This window comes from Callorhinchus milii, unplaced genomic scaffold, assembly GCF_018977255.1.
Source record: "Callorhinchus milii isolate IMCB2004 unplaced genomic scaffold, IMCB_Cmil_1.0 Scaffold10, whole genome shotgun sequence".
Classification (NCBI taxonomy): domain Eukaryota; kingdom Metazoa; phylum Chordata; class Chondrichthyes; order Chimaeriformes; family Callorhinchidae; genus Callorhinchus; species Callorhinchus milii.
This window is the reverse complement of record NW_024704751.1, coordinates 6,700,644-6,723,552: the sequence shown is the minus strand read 5'-3', so window position 1 is coordinate 6,723,552 and position 22,909 is coordinate 6,700,644. Positions and strand designations below refer to the sequence as shown.

The window sequence follows — 22,909 nt, the reverse complement described above, 5'->3', positions numbered from 1 at the left end:
ACTGTTTGTGGGGACATTGCTGTGCGCAATCGGCTGCCGCGTTCGCCCACAAATATACAGTCAATTCACTTTACAGTGTGTCCTCCCGACGTGAAAAGCGCTATATCAAATGCAACGATGATGATTATTATTATTATTATTATTATTATTATTATTATTATTATTTGGGACAAAGAGAGAGGTGTGTGTGGGAGGGGCCTAACGATGACGTGCGTACGCGTGGGTGGGGGCCTAACGATGACGGACGTGTATGTTGCGGGGGGGGGGCGGGCACTGAGCAGCTGTCAATCACTCCCCCCTTCGGTCAGAGCACTTCCGCTTCCGGCCGGCGCCTCCCGCTCGCGTCGCGTCGAAGCCGCCATGTTGTTCTCTCGCTGAAGCTCGCGTCTCTCGGCGTCGGGGGAGGAGGAGGTGAGGGAGACCGGGGTCAACCGGGTGCCCCTCTCTTCGCCTGGAAGCCGCGAGGTGGGGGGGGGGTCCCCCAGGCGTTTCACGCAGCGGTTTACCCGCGGAGGGGGGGGGAGAGAAAGGGGGAAGAAGTTTGAGGTGACCGGGCTCGAGTTCAGGCTGCAGCGAGGCCATGTAGGCCCGAGAGACGTGCAACTAACTCTGTGTGTGTGTGTGTGTGTGTGTGGGGTGTGGGTGGGTGTGGGAGTGAGTGAGTGAGTGAGTGAGCTCTCTGTGTTCGTGTGGTAGTAGTAGTAATAATAATAATAATAATCCTCGCATTTGGCGCAGCGCCCGATCTCCTCTTCGAGACGACTCAAAAGCGCTTCGCGGGACGCACTGCCCCGCGAAGCGCCCGTGTACCTTCGCGGGCTGAACGCGGCAGCCGGTGGCGCGCAGCGACGTCCCGCGGGCAGCCGCGGATTGAAGCGTTTGTTGTTTGGATTGATTTATTTATTTGTTTGTTTTGAGGGATTATTATCATCCGCCGATCGACTCGACAGCCGGGTGTCCCGCATACCGCTGGGCAAACAGAGGCGGGTGTGCGGAGTAAGGAAACTTGCCCAACGTTTCGCGCTGCCCGGGAATCGAACCCGGGTCCTCTCGCTTGCGAGGCGAGTGCGCGAACCACTGAGCTACAGGACTCTACAAGGCAGGGAGTGAGCAACGTCTGTGTGTGTAAAGGCAGAGAGAGAGTAACTTGGTACCAAAATATTGCATTCACAGTATTTTATTAATAGTGTATTTTTTTTATTCTCCACCCTGCAGAGTCAACCAATATGTCAGCGTTTCAGTACAGGGGAGCACCGGGGCCAAATCCGGTTACGGCCCCCGTGCCTGATTACATGTCTGAGGAAAAGCTTCAAGAGAAAGGTAAACTGTGAGACAAATCTGTTGGAAAGGACTAGAGTTGTGATAAGAGTGTTAATTTTCAGGCTTTGTTTCTTCCGAATTGAATGCAGTGTGTTTTTTCCTGGAACAGGTGGTCATGTTTGGTCATTTTCTGAATATGTCTTTATTTGATGCTTTGCGTCCCATATATGTTGTAAATGGAGGCCTGGGTAAGAGTTTAACTGAAGAGGTCAAGAGAAAATGATTTTAATAGTGATGATAGGGAGGGGAGAAATGTTTCTACATTGCTGTTAAATGTGCTGATAAACATGCTTTCCAATTGGATGTCATTCTAGTTATTCATGGAATTACTCATTTCTTACAGCCAGAAAATGGCAACAACTTCAGGCCAAACGATACGCGGAGAAGAGGAAGTTTGGGTTTGTCGATGCTCAGAAAGAAGACATGCCCCCCGAGCACGTCCGAAAGATCATACGTGACCATGGGGACATGACAAACCGGAAATTCAGACATGACAAGAGAGTGTATCTTGGGTAGGAAAACAATCCGGCTACATATATTGAGATTTTAAAAAGTTGCTTAATTTAAGAAAACCGATTTGATTGTTGAAGCGCTTTGAGACGTCTCAACGACGTGATAAGACATTATTTCAAATGCAAAGATTATTATTATTTATTATTATATTACAAACTTAAATCACAAAGTTGTGGTTCCTTTGGGTGGCCAGTGGTCACCTTTTGAGTTTGGTTTCCGTTTTGAAATTTTCAGTTTTAGGAATATTTTTACTTGAAAGAAATCAAAGCAAAGCTACAATACTTCAAACACATTTGATGAATTAAGCGAGTCAAACATCCACTTGTTGGGCAGCTCACCATTGTATGAACAACTAGGTATTATGAACAATACCGTGTTTTAACATCCGTATAGAAATGAAGGGATATTTCAATTTACAATATTGAAGAATTTGATGATAACATAACTGATTCATAATTAGTGTCTTTGTCAGAAGTGTTTGGATATAATATGTTGACAGATTTTTTCCCTCTTTGCTCAGGGCATTGAAGTACATGCCTCATGCTGTTCTGAAACTCCTGGAGAACATGCCGATGCCCTGGGAGCAGATCAGAGATGTTTCAGTTCTGTATCACATCACTGGAGCAATCTCATTTGTCAATGAAATTCCATGGGTTATTGAGCCAGTTTACATTGCTCAGTGGGGGTAAGTAAAATATTGGATTTTCTTTCAAGAAAGTTTAATGTGACAAGAGATATCCTGTGTACTGTCCCCTCCTCTTCCCTGTATCTTTTTTCAGAATCTGTTCTGTGCCTCTGGTGTTGAAATTAAGATAACTGTCATTAGCTAAACCTTTTTGTACCTGCGGATGATCTTTTGATTGAGCGGCAGCGTGCTGAGAAAACGGGAATTTTTTTGAATAGCCATCCAATAAACCATTTCTCAACAGGACAATGTGGATTATGATGAGACGCGAAAAACGAGACAGAAGGCACTTCAAAAGGATGAGATTTCCTCCGTTCGATGATGAAGAACCTCCGCTGGATTATGCGGACAATATACTCGATGTGGAACCACTTGAAGCGATCCAGATGGAGCTTGATTCGGAGGAGGATGGACCAGTGGCTGAATGGTTTTATGACCACCAACCATTGAAGGATAACCCAAAGTAAGTCTGTATTATTGTGCAGTGAAAAAAGAGCAAAAACAACTACCTGATATATATTTCTAGCAAGTAGAGCGATTGAGATATTGTTCACAGAACCATTTATTAAAACCCTGTTACTAAGAACTTTGCACATGGGTTATCAGAATGTTTTTTAATTGTGAAACATATTCAGCTGCTCCTCAATAGCTACTACGAAATTATCGAATGGAGCTGGTAGTTTTACACACGAGACAACATTTAGGCTTGGGTATAATGTTACTATTTTTCTAAGTTTGAAAAGTAAATTGTAAGATATAGTTTAAAATTAATCCTGAACCAAGCTACATTGTTTAAAGAAGATGAATATAGCTAAGGTTATGACCTTGACTGAGTTCTCTTGACAACTGCAAAACAAAGACCCCATTTCATCTCATTTGTTACACTTAGTTTGCAACAGTGTGCGTCACACCAGCAAACCAATACGAATTTACAATCCACTTTGAGCTGAAAAACAGTTCAGTTGACCCAGTGTAATGGAGAATGTAATGTAACGCTCTTGTGAATTTCTGCTTTGAATTTTTTGAATTCAGCATTATCTTGTGGTCTGTTTATAGGCACGTCAATGGCTCCACGTACCGTCGTTGGCAATTTACCCTACCTATGATGTCCACCCTTTACCGTCTGGCAAATCAGCTGTTGACTGACTTGGTGGATGACAATTACTTCTATCTCTTTGACCTCAAAGCCTTCTTTACCTCCAAGGCTCTCAACATGGCGATTCCTGGTGGACCAAAGTTTGAGCCGTTGGTTCGGGATGTGAACCTTCAGTAAGGATTCATTTTTCATTTTTGTTTATTGCCAATGTTAAATCCTAATACGCTATCCAAAATTGCGTTCTTGTATATAATATATTATGACAGAGTGGATAATTATTTTCATCTTAATTAAAGTAGTTGTCTGTTTGAGTTGCTATTTGCTTTTAAATGTTCGTAGGAAATGCTATCTCAATACTGCCTGGTTCACTATTTCCTTAATTCATAAGTCATGCATTCGTTTAGAGAGGCAGAATGACATTTAAATAAGGGTTGATATTTACTAAGCTCCCTGATCTGTAACTTGTGCTTTAATCTTTTTTTTGCTTCAATTAGGGATGAAGATTGGAATGAGTTCAATGACATCAATAAGATTATCATTAGACAACCAATCAGAACAGAGTACAAAATAGCATTTCCGTACCTCTACAACAACCTGCCGCATCATGTCCATCTTACCTGGTAGGTAGACAAATTGTTATATATTTTGTCTGTTCTAGACTCAGAATTTGTGCCATGAACCATTTGTTCCTCTTACAGAATTTAAGACCATGCATTTCAATAGAAATCATTTTATGAAAAAACAGGTTTAAACAAAGTTCTGCATATGTAATTGTGGAACTCTTTCAACAAATATCTAACTTTGGCATTTGCCTTTCACAAAATTTTCTGATTAATTTCTCTGTGTTGGAATTTCAGGTACCACACTCCCAACGTTGTGTTCATAAAAACCGAGGATCCTGATCTGCCGGCCTTCTATTTTGACCCTTTAATTAACCCCATCTCGCACAGACATTCTGTGAAGGTAATTGTGCGATGAAATGTTTTTTCTTGCTGGAATGTGTACACGTGTGAACCATTTTAATGTGCCACGTCCATTGCGATTATCAGGGTGAAGTGAATCTGCCTATCTCATTTCAGAGCCAAGAACCGTTACCCGATGACGATGAAGAGTTTGAACTGCCTGAGCTTCTTGAACCATTCCTTAAAGATTCTCCACTGTATTCTGATCATACCGCCAATGGTATTGCCTTACTGTGGGCCCCAAGACCGTTTAACCTAAGATCTGGCAAAACCAGGAGAGCCCTGGACATCCCGTTAGTTAAGAACTGGTACCGGGAGCATTGCCCAGCGGGACAGCCAGTCAAAGTTAGGGTTTCGTATCAGAAACTCCTGAAATATTATGTGTTGAATGCACTGAAACACAGACCACCCAAAGCACAAAAGAAAAGGTAGGTTGGAGATCTTTGTGAAATAAAGGTTTAGTATAGTTATTGATAATAATTAGTATGGTTAAGGTAATCACTACTGTGGAAACGTATCTTCATTTCAACCTTTTTTTTGTTTACCTCTTAAGGTTCTGTGGAATTTTAGGAAATTGTTTGGAGAGTCCCCGGCCTTTTATGGTGCAACTGGCACTCAAAATGGATTTAGTTTGAAGCAAGGACTTAGAAATGAAAAGGCAATATGTTATCCCACTGTGGAGCCGGTCTTTTATTTGGACTCCCTTATAGTGTTGTTCCCTATTGAGGAAACAATAATTCTTAGTGACAAAAATGGTTTTAATAGAGAGGTTTTGTTTTACTGTACAGCTAAATAAATACCACAGTGGATGGTTGCCTCTGGGGGGATAGAGTTCAAATCCCTGTGTTTACTCGGACTGAATCCCAAGGCTTTGCTATTCTTGGCTTGGTGTCTGAGGTTAGGAAAGAGGAGATAAAAGTAGGCCTGTGACCCTTTCCATATTGTTAAAACATGTCTTCATAGATAGAACTGATTTTCTGTAAGATATCTGGGCTGAGATATATTTCCCTCCTAAATGCGAAGGGAACTTTTTTTTGTTTCGGAGGAGGAATCGACTAAATACATTGGTGTGAANTTTTTTTTCCCCATTTACTTCAATACTGCGTTTGTTTTCCCATAACAGGTACTTGTTTCGTTCCTTCAAATCAACAAAGTTCTTCCAGTCAACCAAATTAGACTGGGTGGAGGTAGGGCTGCAGGTGTGTCGCCAAGGTTACAACATGCTGAACCTGTTGATCCATCGTAAGAACCTGAATTATCTGCATCTGGACTACAACTTCAACCTGAAGCCTGTGAAAACCCTCACCACCAAGGTGAATAACAGTCTTGCCTTTTCCAGTAATTAATTACCTTTGTTCCTTGTAGACTCGAAAGAATGTGGAGGAATGTTTTTGTCAATGTATCCAGTGTGATTTGTGCGAGGAGCATAATTGGCGGGGATTCATTTTAGCGCCTAATCATTTCGTGAGCGCCTAATCTTTTTTTAATTGGTTTCAATAAGGAAAAATAACCGTTGATTTTTTTTTTGCAGGAACGTAAGAAATCTAGGTTTGGAAATGCCTTCCATTTGTGCCGTGAGGTGCTTCGCTTGACAAAGCTTGTAGTTGACAGCCACGTCCAGTACAGGTTGGGGAATGTGGACGCTTTCCAGGTGTGTTTATTGTAAAAACAAACCCTTTTGAAAATTAGTGTTTTAGAAGCAGGGTGTGTGAAGGAGGACCAATTGTGTGCAAGTCAGCAAAATGTGTAATCAACATCGCTGCTCTGCATTTAAGTGTTCGGGGGTGGGATGGGGAATTGCTCTCCTAAACTGAATGTAAAACAAACAGTTAGGTAACCGACAAAAGTAAATGTGATCGATGTGCTTTTTTGTACTTCAGTTGTCCGATGGGTTGCAGTACATCTTTGCTCACGTTGGGCAGTTGACTGGAATGTACAGATATAAGTACAAGCTGATGAGACAAATACGAATGTGTAAGGATATGAAGCATCTTATCTACTACAGATTCAACACGGTAAGGGCGGGCCCATTCTACAATGTTTTATAACTCTTCGTCCATTTGTAATAACGGTAATGCTTAAGATGCATCTATAGCTGTTTCGATTGTTTGGAAGCTATTTTTGGATTGTAAATTGATCGCTTGACAACCAAGCCTTTTAAAGAATGTTGCATAACTTTCCCTGTGTACAATGTGTACATTTTTAGCTTTGTAAAATGCGTTGGGTCAACTTTTAAAGTGATTTGTTGTTAATTATATATTATATTTTAAAAAAACTTGCAGGGACCAGTAGGCAAAGGACCTGGCTGTGGATTCTGGGCTGCTGGATGGCGAGTGTGGCTTTTCTTCATGAGGGGCATCACTCCCTTGTTGGAAAGATGGTTAGGAAACCTGCTTGCCAGACAGTTTGAAGGTTAGTTGTTGAAGAAATCTTTTAAGTTCTTGACATTTTTGATCTGTTTCCCTGTTTGCTCTAAATGCAAATAGTTTGTGCTTCTTGTTTTTCTCTCTTAAGTTCAATGCCAACTTTTTTTTGTTGTTGTGATTTATCTCAGGGCGTCACTCTAAGGGAGTAGCCAAGACTGTAACCAAACAGCGAGTGGAGTCTCATTTTGATCTGGAGTTACGAGCTGCTGTTATGCACGATATCCTGGACATGATGCCTGAAGGAATCAAACAGAACAAAGCTAGGACAATCTTGCAGCATTTGAGTGAAGCTTGGAGATGCTGGAAAGCAAATATTCCTTGGAAGGTAATTCATTTCTATTCTCATAAGAGGGTTCTCCTTATAAATGGGAGCAAACCTTTGGAATATGTATTTATTTCATTTAAAATAATTGTGTATTTAAAAGTACTTTCCTGATGTCTAATGAAAGATTTATACTTAACCATTTGTGCAAGAAAGCTTATGTTCTTTTGCAAAGAGTTGGGTTGCGGCTCTGAGACGTTACCCCAAGTGAAGGGCGTTATAAAATTGTTGTTCCACATTGTGTTGAAGCGTGCTGAATTAACACTCGGCCTTGTTCAAATCATCTCGTCCCTGGGGTTTTCCAGTGGAACTGCAGATGATGCCATCAACCCTGTTCTTAGGGCTTAATGGCACCATCTACGACTACAAAATACAGGTCTTATTGAATAGTTAAGTGTATTGCAGTCTGCTGTCCAAGTAATTTCAATAGTTAGTTACTCTTAGCTGTTTTGGCTTAAAATAGGTTATTTTACCATTTCCTTTGTTAACCACACTTGATATTGTAATAAGGTTCCTGGTCTGCCAACTCCAATTGAGAACATGATTCTCCGATATGTGAAAGCCAAGGCTGACTGGTGGACAAATACTGCTCATTACAACAGAGAGCGAATTCGCCGGGGCGCCACTGTGGATAAAACTGTCTGTAAGAAGAACTTGGGACGTTTAACCAGGTTGTACCTGAAGGCAGAGCAGGAAAGACAGCACAATTACCTGAAGGTAAAATCTGTCATTGGTACAATTGTTTTTAAGTCTTTAAGTTTTATGGTTTCTTTCAATTTATTGTAAAACCGGGGTCAGGGGTGTTTGGAATAGCATGCTATTGCATGAAATGAATATTTATTTATATTGTTAAAAAGCAGGCAGTTTTGTAAGCGCTCTGGGACACTACCCTACGTGAGGGGCGCTATATAAATGCAAATTGTTGTTGTAAGGCATGGAGAGAGAAATTTTAGGCAATGCAACATTGCTTGATATGAATTCTGGTTAATCACCTTATTTTGTCAACCGTATTTTAAAATCTTTTACCAAATAATTTAATATCGAAGTATCGTTTTCCGTTTAGGTCCTTTTTTTTAATAAATGATGGAAGGAAGTGTGAGTTTTGCACGCCTTGTCAAAATCGTGGGAAAGAAAATGACTGTAAATGTTTGTGTTGAATAGGATGGTCCCTACATTACTGCAGAGGAAGCTGTTGCCATCTACACGACCACTGTGCACTGGCTGGAGAGTAGGCGCTTCTCTCCAATTCCATTCCCTCCCCTGTCCTACAAGCACGACACCAAACTTCTCATTCTGGCTCTGGAGAGACTCAAAGAAGCTTACAGGTAAAGAACTTCCTTGTGTACCATAAAGAATTGGTAGAGATCTTCACCATTTAGTATAAGATGTTAATATGCATATTCTATTGATAATAATTTTAATCATTAGCTGGCAGCATGTGAAATTACCTTTTATCCCCCCAAAACCCTCTACTAAAGCTTGAATTATGATTCCTTAATTTTAGTGTGAAATCGCGGTTAAATCAGTCACAGCGAGAGGAATTGGGTCTAATTGAGCAGGCTTATGATAATCCTCACGAAGCTTTATCCAGGATCAAGCGTCACTTGCTCACACAGAGAGCTTTCAAAGAGGTGCGTGCCCCCAATTCAAAACTGCATCTACTCGCATTCTGTCCTTGAATGTGTTCGACTTTTGAGCCTTAATCATTGTATTCCTTAGATCGCGAGTAATGTGTTTTTGAGACCTTTGCCTTAAATCTTAACACACAGGTTGGTATTGAGTTCATGGATCTGTACAGTCACCTCGTGCCAGTTTATGACGTTGAACCATTGGAAAAAATCACTGATGCTTACCTCGATCAGTATTTGTGGTATGAAGCTGACAAGCGACGGCTATTCCCACCATGGATTAAACCGGCTGATACAGAGCCTCCCCCCTCACTTGTATACAAGTGGTGCCAGGGTATGTATTCATGAATTAGTTCTCTATGTTCTCGGCCTTTTCAATTGACTTAATCTCAAAGCATTTCTTCAGATTCTTTTAAGTGCCACAAAAAAACTTGCCTGACCTAAAATTCCATTTGCACAGGCATTAACAATCTTCAGGATGTGTGGGAGACCATTGAAGGCGAGTGCAATGTTATGCTGGAATCTCGGTTTGAGAAGATGTATGAGAAAATCGATCTGACATTGCTGAACAGATTGTTGCGTTTGATCGTGGATCACAACATCGCTGATTACATGACGGCCAAGAACAATGTTGTCATCAATTACAAGGTACCAGCATTACTAGCTTTTGCCCTTCGGTTTGTAACGGTGGAGTTTTGTAGCATTGCTGAGTTTTATGCATGTTTTATGGCCATGGATGAGAGCTTTAGTGCCTTATTTTCAAGAATTTGCCTGCCTCATGTTGAAAAGAGTAAAGTTTCTGTGTATTGATGGGAGTCTGTGATTGGCGGGCTATTTATGGTGCAAGTTCATTTGATGTTTCCCTTCTATGCTTCAGGTTACAATGTACAACGGAGAGGGTGAGTTAAATGCCTGCTTTTTACAAGTGCCGCCTTTGTCAATTTCAGGACATGAACCACACCAATTCCTACGGCATAATCCGAGGCCTGCAGTTTGCCTCTTTCATTGTGCAGTACTATGGGCTGGTGCTAGACCTGCTGGTGTTGGGTCTTCACAGAGCCAGTGAGATGGCTGGCCCACCTCAAATGCCCAATGACTTCTTGAGTTACCAGGACATTGGCACGGAAGTTGCTCATCCCGTCAGACTTTACTGCAGATACATTGAGCGGATTCATATTTTCTTCAGGTGAGGAAACCTTCCTGGTGCTCAGTCTAGAAGCTTGCACCCATTGTATGTGATCTACAAATTAGGACTTATTGGGTATCTCTTCCAAGTAGCAGACACGATGGACTGAATGGCCTTCTGTGCTGTAATATTCTATGACATTAGTGAGATTTTATTTTGAAGTGTAATGGTTGCCAGCCATCCTGAGTAACTGCAACTTTTAACCTGTTTTTTTTCTTTGTAGATTTTCAGCTGATGAAGCCAGAGACCTGATTCAGCGCTACCTGACAGAACATCCCGATCCAAACAATGAGAACATTGTAGGTTACAACAACAAGAAGTGCTGGCCGCGAGATGCTCGTATGCGGCTTATGAAGCATGATGTAAATCTGTAAGTGTGCCCGGGGATTGCTTTGTGTATGCGTGTGGTTATCGAAGAGCTTGATGCTCAAACTGGTTGGTTAGTTGAATGACCTAAGAGGATCTAATACAGGCAGAGCCTCGCTCTATCCACAGCGCTGCATTGCTTTTGTGAATGTAGCTCATTAGGTTACTTTCAGCAGCACTTGTCCTCTAAGCATAGTGGTGTGATTAGAGTAAGTTAGTCTGGGAATATTTAAATGGTTGCACAATACAGAATAACCACTGCACAAATTGCAGTTTTAGATCCTAAATGTGTTTTCTATATAATGTCATCATCTTATTTGGAGATTCATAATTTGTCCTTCAGTTATCTGGAGCCCTAGAAAATATGACTGTTGAATATTACTGCTGCTCATTTGTTTTCCGTCCGTTATTTCCTGTCCACATTAAAACTACTTCTCTTTCGTAGTGGCCGTGCAGTGTTTTGGGACATTAAGAACCGTCTGCCGAGATCTGTGACCACAATTCAGTGGGAGAACAGTTTTGTATCTGTATACAGCAAGGACAACCCAAACCTATTGTTCAACATGTCTGGCTTCGAGTGCCGCATCCTACCCAAATGTCGCACGAGCTACGAGGAATATACTCACAAGGACGGAGTCTGGAACTTACAAAACGAGGTCTAGTATAGAAGCCACCATAATTCTAGCGATCTTCCAGCGCTTGCTCTATTTTACATTGCTCTTTTTTGGTTTGCTTGGACAGGTGACTAAAGAGCGTACAGCTCAGTGCTTCCTTCGAGTGGATGATGAATCCATGCAACGTTTCCACAACCGCGTGCGTCAGATTCTCATGGCTTCTGGCTCCACCACTTTTACTAAGGTACGGTTTCCATGTGGGTAGATGAAATTCTAAACTTCAGAATTGGTGATTAACTTTACCCATGCAGCTGCCCTATACTCTGACTGATGAACGTATTCTTGACTTCATGAATTCATGAAACTGTGTTGCTGGAATGGGCCGGGCTGGCCTGCTGTTAATTGGAGTTTAAAATTCATTCCCTACTGGGCACATTTTGGATGTTTTAAAATCTGGTTTCGTTCATATGGTTTGGCTTTTTGAAGACCGCCATGGAACCAATACAAGCAACATCAACATAAGTTCTGACAAGAACCTTTAACAAAGTCACCTGTGGCCATAATAAAGGAAATGCAATGTTACGTTGGACAGTACCATCAAGATGCACTTAATTTACAACAGTAAAGATTTCCCACTTGAGTGTCTACACGTTGCAATGACGGTGTGATGCTCAGACTAATGAGAGCAGCTGTTGACTTGCTGTGCTTGATTTCTAACGGGGCGTTGTCCGTCTTTACAGATTGTGAATAAGTGGAACACTGCTCTGATTGGGCTGATGACTTATTTCCGCGAGGCAGTGGTTAACACCCAGGAGTTACTGGACCTGTTGGTGAAGTGCGAAAACAAGATCCAGACTCGTATCAAGATTGGTTTGAATTCCAAGATGCCAAGTCGTTTCCCTCCTGTTGTGTTTTACACACCCAAGGAGCTGGGTGGTTTGGGCATGTTGTCCATGGGACATGTTCTCATTCCGCAGTCTGATCTGAGGTGTGATTTCAATGCACTTTTGACTTTCAGAATCAGTACTATGAAAATCTGAAATCAATGTAATTTAATCTGTCAAGTAGTTATTGATAGGCAAGTTATTTGTATCTGTAGCTATGCTATTGTCTGCGATACTATTTTTTGAAAGACCATGTTAAAGTGCGCTTAAGTACTACACCGTGTGCACAAATTTCAGTAATAAGTATTACTCTCCATAATACCAAGCATTTGTGTATATTTAAAGTGTATAAGCACTCGAATCAGACATATGTCAGGTTCATTTTTACACTAAATCTATATTTTACCAGGTGGTCTAAACAAACGGATGTGGGCATCACTCACTTCCGATCGGGTATGAGTCACGAAGAAGACCAGCTGATTCCCAATCTGTATCGCTACATTCAGCCCTGGGAGAGCGAGTTCATCGATTCACAGCGAGTGTGGGCAGAGTACGCACTGAAGCGGCAGGAAGCTATAGCACAAAACAGGTCTGGTTTATTTGGAGCGACAGTGAGGCTAGCACGTTTTTACCGGTTGCGTTCTTTGACGTACAGGTTTATAATTTCAGGCGTTTAACTTTGGAAGATCTGGAAGACTCCTGGGATAGAGGTATCCCACGTATTAACACGCTGTTCCAGAAAGACAGGCACACATTGGCCTACGACAAAGGTTGGAGAGTGAGAACTGATTTTAAACAGTATCAGGTATGTAATGGGGCCAACTTTTTTGTGAGTTTTTTTTCTCCTCCTGTTCCCTCGATCTGTCCTTCTGGGTTTTTTTTCAGTGGCTTCAGCAAAGTTTTACATTCCCAAATGTTTGGGTTGGGATTTCAATCCAAATTAAATCTTTGTGAACCTGTTTTTGTTTATTCCTTTTGTAGAATTTAGAATCAAAACAGTAGGTTTTGAAAATGAAGAGTCTGTCTTATTGTTTGGAGATGATTCCATTTAATTTCGAATTACTTTGATATTGGTCTCTCTCTCTCTTCCCACGTACCGCCTCAAATATATGTGTTAGAGATGCAATTGTTTTTTTTCTTCACCTATTGTGAATTAACAAAAACAATCTACTTGGCAGAGGCTGGTGAGTTTCAGCTTCAGTGTTCTAGTTTGAAACCTACCAGCTCATCCTCCCCGCGGTACAATGTTTCATTAACACTGAGGATATTACAGAATGTGAGATAAAAACATAAGAATTTGCTAAGTGATAATTCGCCTTCTACCACCCTGGCAGTCGCTTGACATGTTTTGTTCCAAACTATGTAATGTATTCCGACATATTATTTTCTAGCAGAACTGTATCTGATTTGTTCTTGAAACAAGTGACAATTTGTGCTTCCACTGTCACCCTAGAAGGCTTGATCCATAAGATTACTACTCACTCGCTCACTGAAGCAGTGTTTCTGCAGATTTGTTCTGAATTTTCCTCCCCTTCAATCTAACGCCCCATCATTTTGAAGTGTGTCTGTCATTCAAAATGTTTTGCTCCCAGGTGTTGAAACAGAACCCGTTCTGGTGGACCCATCAGCGGCATGACGGCAAGCTGTGGAACTTAAACAACTACCGTACAGACATGATCCAAGCACTCGGTGGTGTTGAAGGCATTCTGGAGCACACACTTTTCAAGGGAACCTATTTCCCCACCTGGGAGGGTCTGTTCTGGTATGTAATTCAAAAGAGTCGGGGTAAACTAATTGCTGTGATCTGAGTTGACTGTCCTGGTGTTGTGAGGATATTTTCACGTGCTTGAGCATTCTATTAAAAAAAGTTAATAAATAATAATTTGGTCACTCAATCCACAATTGTTTGTGGGACGTTGCTGTGCGCAATTGGCTGCCGCGTTTCGCCCACAAAATATGCAGCCACTACACTTTACATCATATCCTGTGAAGCGCTTCGAGACGTCTCGAAGACGTGATAAGGCGCTACATCAAATGAAAGGACAGTTATTATCTATTTTGAGTTTGTGTAACTTAGTTGTCCGGTCATTAATTTTCCTCAAATCCTATACCCATAGGGAAAAGGCCAGTGGATTCGAGGAGTCCATGAAGTGGAAGAAGTTGACCAACGCTCAGCGGTCTGGCTTGAACCAAATTCCCAACAGAAGGTTCACCCTTTGGTGGTCACCAACTATCAACAGAGCTAACGTAAGTCACTGCAGATACTGTGTGCTTAACCAGAGGGTCTGTCTTTAAAGATATTCCTCAAACAGTGCAAATATTTTTCCTTTCTGTCCGTAGGTATATGTAGGCTTCCAGGTGCAGTTAGATTTGACTGGAATTTTCATGCACGGCAAGATCCCCACACTCAAGATTTCTCTGATCCAGATCTTCAGGGCCCATTTGTGGCAGAAAATTCACGAGAGCATCGTCATGGACCTGTGTCAGGTTAGTGTTGAGACGTTACTTTGGGGTGATCCTAGCTGGTCAAAAATAGTTATTTTATTGTTATAAGCAATGGGTAGCTTGACAGAGTGTTTTCTCTGCAGTATTAACTGGTTAAACTCCAGCAGTCACCCCATCGCAAACTCTGGGGCCAGACCCCTGCTGTGACCCCAAAATTGTTTTGGGGAGTTCAAGACCTTCAGACAAGTTATAACTGAAGGAAGTTAAGTGGGAAATGACCAACTATTTCACTTGCTATTTTTTAGGAATGTTGTGCTTCATGGCATGACAATTATCAGTGCCTTGGCATGTCCTCTCGTCGTGAAAGATGCTGTATAAATGCAATTTGTCTGTTTGTTCATGTTAATGCATTTCCAGAAGTTAAGGATATTCCTGTTGACAGGTTTTTGACCAAGAGTTGGACGCTCTGGAGATTGAAACAGTGCAGAAGGAGACCATTCACCCCAGGAAGTCCTACAAAATGAACTCCTCCTGTGCTGACATTCTGCTGTTTGCTTCGTACAAGTGGAATGTTTCCAGGCCCTCGCTGCTTGCCGATTCAAAGTATGTTAAGGATTTTCATGGAACTTGAACACTTTTAGTGTTTATTTACAGTGGGGCCGCGTTGCCTCTATAAAGAGTTGCAAATAATCCGAATGACTGCAATCTATAAATTTCCACTCAATAAAATTGACTTGAGGGAGTTTACAGAGCATTCATTCCTTTACCATAGAAGTTGTCATTGTCCGAATTGAATTGGTTTACCATTAAGTATAAGATGTGAAAATTGTATTTATAATGGCACTGCGCTTCTGGATGATCACTTGAATTCTATGAATTCTATTTAAAGACCAAATTGTTCGGGTGGATGGGAGGAGGGGAGGTTTTCATACCTGTCGTAAGTGGCACAGTGTTTAACAATGTTCCTTTGTTTCAGAGATGTGATGGACAGCACCACGACCCAGAAATACTGGATCGATATTCAGTTGCGATGGGGTGACTATGACTCTCACGACATTGAGAGATATGCCAGGGCCAAGTTCCTGGATTACACAACTGACAACATGAGTATCTACCCCTCACCTACTGGTGTGCTGATCGCTATTGATCTAGCCTATAATTTGCACAGGTATGCTGTCTTCATGTTTCAAGTAATTCTTCCACTCTGTCATAGTTTAGTGCATGATATATTTATTAAATATTTGTATCAGGAGCAGTTTCCTAAGATAATTTTCTGATTTCAAAGCTGGATTTGTACTTTTTTATCAATATTGTGCTGTCTTTACATTAGTTTATGGTTGTGCTGGTAAGATAAAGCTCAAGGTGGAAATTATAGGACCAGGAGTAGGCCATTCAGCCCCTCGAGCCTGTTCCGCCATTCTAATAGATCATTTTGGCTGATCTGTACCTCAACTCTCCCAACCCCCCCCACCCCACCATGTGTTCTTTTTATCTTGTAGTGCTTACGGTAATTGGTTCCCTGGTGCCAAGCCATTGATCCAGCAAGCCATGGCCAAGATTATGAAGGCTAATCCTGCCCTGTATGTGCTGAGAGAACGCATTCGAAAGGGTCTGCAGTTGTATTCTTCCGAGCCAACTGAGCCTTACCTCTCCTCACAGAATTACGGTGAACTCTTCTCCAACCAAATCATCTGGTTTGTGGATGACACCAACGTGTACCGAGTAACCATTCATAAGGCGAGTTTCTGGTTGTAAGATCCACTTACAGTTTCATTCATGTAATCGTCATCTAAAAACCTCTTAAAATGTTCTGTGATCATAACTTGACTTCATTTTCAGACGTTTGAGGGTAACTTGACTACAAAGCCCATCAATGGAGCCATTTTCATCTTCAACCCCAGGACAGGACAGCTGTTCCTTAAGATTATTCACACCTCTGTGTGGGCTGGACAGAAGCGTCTGGGTCAGGTAACTCAATTTTTTTTTCCCTCCCCATTTTGAGCTGGAATTGGCATATTTGGAAATTTGCTTCATGCTGATTCACGTTTGCGTCATTGAACACAGTTTAATTATCTGTTCTTTCACCTGTTGCTTGTTTGAGCAGTAATGTAAACATTCCCTTGCATTCAGCTGGCCAAGTGGAAGACTGCAGAAGAAGTGGCTGCCTTGATCCGCTCGCTACCTGTTGAGGAGCAGCCCAAGCAGATCATTGTTACAAGGAAGGGCATGTTAGATCCTCTGGAAGTGAGTAAACTTGGATTTATAGCTCGTTTGTCTTGAACTACAGTAGAATCTTTATAAGTGCTTCATAGAATTAATCAGAAAGTTGTAATTTAGAATTTATATGTGTCATTTAGCAACTTCAAAGGGTCTTCACGCTAGTTTTAACATATAAACACACAGTCCCTAAATTAGTATATCTGAATCTGGTGTGCATTCAGTGCTTTACTTCTGAAACCTAGTGGAAGGCCAGTTCATTGATATCAGGCTGAATGGAGTAGCACTGAACTGGGCTACAGTTGAAATCTGGTAATACAAGCAGCTGTATATTTTTAAGTCTTTGGAGTATATTGAGAGCTTCTAGGTCCACAGCTTAATGTTGTCAGTTATTTGTTGAGTGAGGAATGTGAGCAGCTATTCTTGTCCAACTTTACGCACTCTTAACCTTGTCTTTTACTTCAGGTCCATTTGCTGGATTTCCCCAACATTGTGATCAAAGGCTCGGAGCTGCAACTGCCTTTCCAGGCTTGCCTGAAAGTGGAAAAGTTTGGCGATCTGATTTTGAAGGCGACTGAGCCGCAGATGGTGCTGTTTAACTTGTACGACGACTGGCTGAAGACCATTTCTTCCTACACTGTGAGTAAAGCAAGGATTCAAGAATAAATTCTCATGAAACCGGGTCACTGGGGTGGGAGAAGTGTGGACGCTGTGAAATTGCTGCTGTTCTTTCCCAGTCCCTGAACGGCCGATAATCTTGATTCACGCGGCAAATGTACTATTCGTATTTGGTCAGATGGGATTTTTGACTTGGAACAGAAGATTCAGTGGGAGAAGCTTATTGCACATTGTTGCTCTGCTTCTTATAATGTGCACCTCCAATTTGATGCATCTTAAAATTCAATTAAAATTCAGGTTCCATGTCATTCCTAACCAATGTCACGATGTATGTATTGATCCTACTTTGGTTTGTTGGAGATCCAATGAAGTGAGTGAAGCGAGCAAATTCCTAGGTCTTGCTCCTCGGCATTTGAAAAAACATTTCCTCCTTTCCCGCCCGCAGGCGTTCTCTCGTCTGATTTTAATCCTGAGAGCGTTGCACGTGAACAATGATCGAGCAAAGGTCATCCTGAAGCCGGACAAGACCACCATTACAGAGCCCCATCACATCTGGCCCACCCTGACCGACGAGGAGTGGATAAAAGGTGGAGGTGCAGCTGAAGGACCTCATTCTGGCCGATTACGGCAAGAAAAACAAGTAAGAAGAAACGTTTGTGTTATTTCACCGTACAGGCGGCAGTCAGGTCTGTGTAGAGAGAGGACTGGTGCAATCTCTGGTTGCACAGTGGAACTCCCAAGAAAACCTGATCGTTTAACCATCTCTCTGAGTCACAGTTCTATTTAACTATATAGCACGAGGATTGTTTGGGCAGCTGGTCTGAAATTAAATGCCTGTGATGTAGTAAAACATGCCGTGAATTAAGGCCACCACAGGATTGTAATTTAAGTAACTAAAATATGTTTGGTACAGTCATTTTAAAGAACCATTCTGTTTACTGAGAGATGCTTGCTGATCTCTTGGGCATAACCTGACATTACTGACTCTCTGCTGTCTGTTTCAGTGTAAATGTGGCCTCGCTGACGCAGTCTGAGATTCGTGACATTATTTTGGGGATGGAGATTTCAGCTCCTTCACAGCAGAGGCAGCAGATCGCTGAGATTGAGAAACAGACCAAAGAACAGTCACAGCTCACGGCCACTCAAACTCGCACAGTCAACAAACACGGGGATGAGATCATCACCTCAACCACCAGCAACTACGAGACACAAACCTTCTCATCCAAAACAGAATGGAGAGTCAGGTAAGAAAAACTTACCTAAGATTGTTTGGGTCTCCTACAGCTTAAACATTTTAACCATGTTTTTCACATTGAACTCAATGCTAGGTGAGAGGGTGGAAACACTCTTTATGTCATCTCATTTCCAGTCATTTATTTCCTCCACAGAGCAATATCTGCTGCCAACCTCCATCTACGTACCAATCACATCTACGTCTCCTCCGATGATATCAAAGAGACTGGCTATACCTATATATTGCCCAAGAACGTGCTGAAGAAATTCATCTGCATTTCAGACTTGAGAGCGCAGGTAAATTAACGCAACTTGACAGAAGGACATTTGATTTATACAGACACGGTTTGGTGGAGTTGTGTTTAATGACTTGGGTTGGGTTGAGTACCTTGACTGAATGAACTGTTCTCAAGAGGCAACTCCATATTGTTAGCTGTAACTTCCAAGTTCAAGTTAAATTTACTGACATCCATCAATGGAAATTGTAGCATTTATTTGTAGTTGATCATGTGAATAAATCCTCGGGTGGTTGAACTAGAACTGACCAATCTCATGCTTGTTCACTGATAGGGGAATATGACTGGGGCGGGAGGGAGTGGGGGGTGTGGAGGGGGAGAGATTGCCAGAAGATGTAGCTGATTTGGAGGTGATCATTTATTCAAGTATTCACATGAAATAGCAATGTTGTTTTAGTTTCATCATTTCAAATCGATTATATGGTGGTAGCTGCAGTGAGATTTGATGTTTTGCAGATCGCTGGCTATCTGTATGGCGTGAGCCCTCCCGACAACCCTCAGGTGAAGGAGATCCGGTGTATCGTGATGGTACCACAATGGGGAACCCATCAGACAGTGCATCTACCCAACCAGCTTCCACAGCACGAGTATCTAAAGGTATAAAGAAATGTCTGCATGTGTTTGATGGATCGTTGCAAATACATTTTTATTTGAATCTACTCTCTCTCTTCCCCGCCCCCCCCCCCCTCAATATCGAGTCATTCAGTGGCAAATTGCTTTGCCTGGTATTGTATTTTGTTAGCGCTTTGGGGCGTCCTCCTGAGGTGAAAGGCGATATACAAATGTAATTTGTTGTTGTTAGCATCATAGTTGATCGGGAATTATTTCCTCAGGAAATGGAGCCTCTCGGTTGGATTCACACCCAACCCAATGAGTCCCCTCAGTTGTCACCACAAGATGTCTCCACCCATGCCAAGGTCATGGCTGACAACCCGTCTTGGGATGGAGAGAAGACCATAATCATCACGTGCAGGTGAGGTGATAACTCCTGGGTATTTAAGAATAAATAGTTCTGTATTTTTATTATTAAAGAATTGTTTTTGTATTTTTATACATGAAGGATGAGATCAAATGGGCCGAAGGGCCTTTTTCATCCAAACCAATCTTGTGAAACATCAGAGATAGTTGCTGTAATATGGAGTGATTGTTCTTGTAAGCAAACAAGAACGCCATTAGCCCTAGCAGCTATAGGCTGTGCCTGGTTGCCATCCATTTTACAGCCAAATCTCTCGTGTTTGTGAACTCGGTGGATGGATTCTCCAATTAAGATAAACTTGCCAATGCCCAGGGGTTTGTGGTTTGCAAGCCATTGACCTTGGCAGCACCAGACAGTGAAATGTTTTACAACGTAAGCTGAGTGTGAAAGGCTTGAGAATGTTCGTGGTATACATATTTCTGACCCTCGTTTAATGACCTTTTCCCCCACACCTCTCAGCTTTACTCCAGGGTCTTGCACACTTACGGCATATAAACTGACACCCAGTGGGTATGAGTGGGGTCGGCAGAATACTGACAAAGGGAACAACCCCAAGGGGTACCTGCCTTCTCACTATGAAAGAGTTCAGATGCTGTTGTCGGACAGGTTCCTTGGTTTCTTCATGGTACCTGGGCAGAGCTCCTGGAACTACAACTTCATGGGTAAGTACTTGTAACCTTTTAAGTCAACATTTTTACTGAATAAAAGCAAACATTTCCACCCACCTGGAATCCAGGACAGAAATGACTAGATTTTTGAATAGAATATGATACTTTTATGTGGCACCATCAGTGAGTTCAAAACGTTAATGGTTTATGATTCATTCACTCTTTGCTATTTGTTGCATTTTGACAAAGTTTAATTCAGAAGGAGGAGCATTTGCAGATTATTTTTTTTCCTTTCCTCCCCCCGCCCCAAACCCCACTTTTAATACATAGTCACTCTTAAGGGTCTTTAATTTTGTTTTTAAAAATTGCAGTTCTGGTTTGGGTTGTATGATTTCCGCTCAGTCAGCCCCTGAGATCTCGACGCTGGTTGCGAATGCTTCTCTTGATGATTGGGCGATTTGCTGGTGAAAGGTTAACCTTTGGTTGTCTCCATTAGGCGTTCGTCACGATCCCAACATGAAATACGAACTGCAGCTGGCCAATCCGAAAGAGTTCTACCACGAAGTTCACAGACCATCCCACTTCCTGAACTTTGCTTCATTGCAAGAGGGCGAGATCTATAACGCAGACCGAGAGGACATGTACGCTTAGAAAAGGAGAGAGATTTTTTTAATGGGACTCCCGTACTGTTGATATTCAACAAAATATACATTCAGTTTCTGTTCACGGTATCTGCAGTGTTTTTTTTGTTGTTATTGTGTTACACCAGATCTTGCGATGTGCAATGTACATTTTTGTGGAAACTGTTTTACCTGCCTTCATGGCACAGGCACAAGAAGTGAGAACGAAAACTATTTTAAAACAGTTGGTGACTGCCTTCGGTGAAAGATCTGTAATAAAACTGCTTGTATGGTGCAGTAAATGTGTGCGCGCACTGTAGAAATTCAGGAGATTAAAGGTTCAATAAATTTTTAATTAAAGAAAAAGACAACATTGATTTCATTATAAAATACAAACAAAAGGAATGCAAATGATCAAACCGTGATGGATGGAATGAATGTTCCAACGCCTTCTCCTACCCCCACACTTCCAGATGCACATAATAAAATTGCTAGTTATGGTTTCATTCAAAGAGGCATATTGTGCAGAAATTGGCGCAGCTTTCCTGACGGCAGGAGTGTGATTCGAAGCGTTCAGTGGATGACAGATGTCCGAGCAGATCAGCTTAGTTTTCAAATGGCTCCCATCGTTTCCAGTAGCCTGACTCCCCGGGTGCATTCACAGTGGATGGATTGCAGGGAACTCTTAACTGGTACCTCTCGTATTCGCTGACATTTTCCTCAAGAGGACTTGCCTTCCCGTCATCGGCAGCTGACTGCCGGTTTGATCCATCGTCAATTGGGCCTCTGGCAACTGGAGTTGTGAGTTGAGTGGGTGTTGACAGGGGCCCCTGGTCACACTCGCACACTTAAACGAGCGAAAGTGACAGAAACTCATGCCTGCACGGAACTCAGAATAAGAGAGAATAACTGAAGGTTGAAACAAAGAAAAGGATCAAGAGGAGAGAGAGAGAGGAGAAAAAAAAGTGCTGAATGGAGATAAAAAGCCATTCTGACTGAGGGAAAGATTCGACAAGGTCACGGCTGAGGATTGCAGCACGCAATCTATTTTTGCAGCGATTGATGCGAGTTTGATCCTCGTTTGCAGACGGCAGAGCCTGAAGGCACGGCCCTCAAACAGCCTACGTAGAGGAACGTCGCAAAAGCACTTGCCCAACGGGAGTGTGCAACGTCTCTCTAAGAGAGGATACAAGACAGAATTAATAGATCATTACAGCACGGAAACTGCCTGCTCAGTTCAGCAAGCCTACAATGGCTGACATGTTTACCTACAAACAGACACAGGCACTACACTTCACAGTACATCCTGCGAAATGCTTTTGAGACATCCACCCGACCTGATGAGGCACTGTATCAAATGCAAGGGATCGTTGTCAATACGGTCCGTCAAAGCGTTAGGACGAGAGGGAAGTGGGGTCAGGGGATCGTAAGGGGCAATTTTGGGGGGAGGGATTAAGACCTGGATCGGATCACCAAGAAGGGTGAAGAGACGCTGGGAAGAGGGTATATGAAATAACGTAACCCTTTTGATATGGCGCCTTATCGTGTCGTTGAGACGTCTCGAAGCGCGGGATGTACTGTAAAATGTGGTGATTGTATATCTTACAGGGAAACACGGCGGCCAACGCACTCAGCAATATCCCACGGACGGCCATGGAGTTCGTGACCAATTTTATTTGGGGGTGGGAGGGGGAATTGTCGACCAGGACACTGGGGGAGAGAGAGAAAAACTTGCTGGGCCCATCCACGCCTTCAAGAGTGAGGTTGATAGATATATTTTTTTGGTAGGTCAGGAGTATTACGGGATAATGGGGAGAAAGAGGGAAATTGGAATTGAAAGGACTTAACTAGTTGAGGTGCGGGTCGGCCTCGATCCAACTAAATGGCGGACCAG

General features: G+C 42.3%; 1 protein-coding gene across 1 annotated transcript; it reads left to right on the top strand.

Annotated features, from left to right (window-relative positions):
* Nucleotides 1-329: 329 nt before the first annotated feature.
* On the top strand, nucleotides 330-21,381 carry prpf8 (pre-mRNA processing factor 8). The gene is given in 43 exon segments (XM_007896633.2): nucleotides 330-411; nucleotides 1,216-1,320; nucleotides 1,664-1,832; nucleotides 2,354-2,518; nucleotides 2,763-2,981; nucleotides 3,575-3,787; nucleotides 4,109-4,234; nucleotides 4,472-4,577; nucleotides 4,694-5,004; nucleotides 5,700-5,889; nucleotides 6,108-6,227; nucleotides 6,457-6,591; nucleotides 6,859-6,988; nucleotides 7,131-7,327; nucleotides 7,835-8,041; nucleotides 8,486-8,649; nucleotides 8,829-8,955; nucleotides 9,094-9,286; nucleotides 9,413-9,600; nucleotides 9,900-10,138; nucleotides 10,362-10,508; nucleotides 10,950-11,160; nucleotides 11,246-11,362; nucleotides 11,859-12,106; nucleotides 12,412-12,591; nucleotides 12,672-12,807; nucleotides 13,595-13,764; nucleotides 14,120-14,249; nucleotides 14,343-14,489; nucleotides 14,890-15,050; nucleotides 15,424-15,615; nucleotides 15,947-16,184; nucleotides 16,287-16,415; nucleotides 16,578-16,691; nucleotides 17,130-17,303; nucleotides 17,728-17,865; nucleotides 17,867-17,922; nucleotides 18,287-18,526; nucleotides 18,671-18,812; nucleotides 19,268-19,408; nucleotides 19,645-19,784; nucleotides 20,247-20,449; nucleotides 20,892-21,381. Coding segments are annotated over 42 exon segments (7,002 nt in total). The 5' UTR covers nucleotides 330-411; nucleotides 1,216-1,226; the 3' UTR covers nucleotides 21,047-21,381.
* Nucleotides 21,382-22,909: the final 1,528 nt, after the last annotated feature.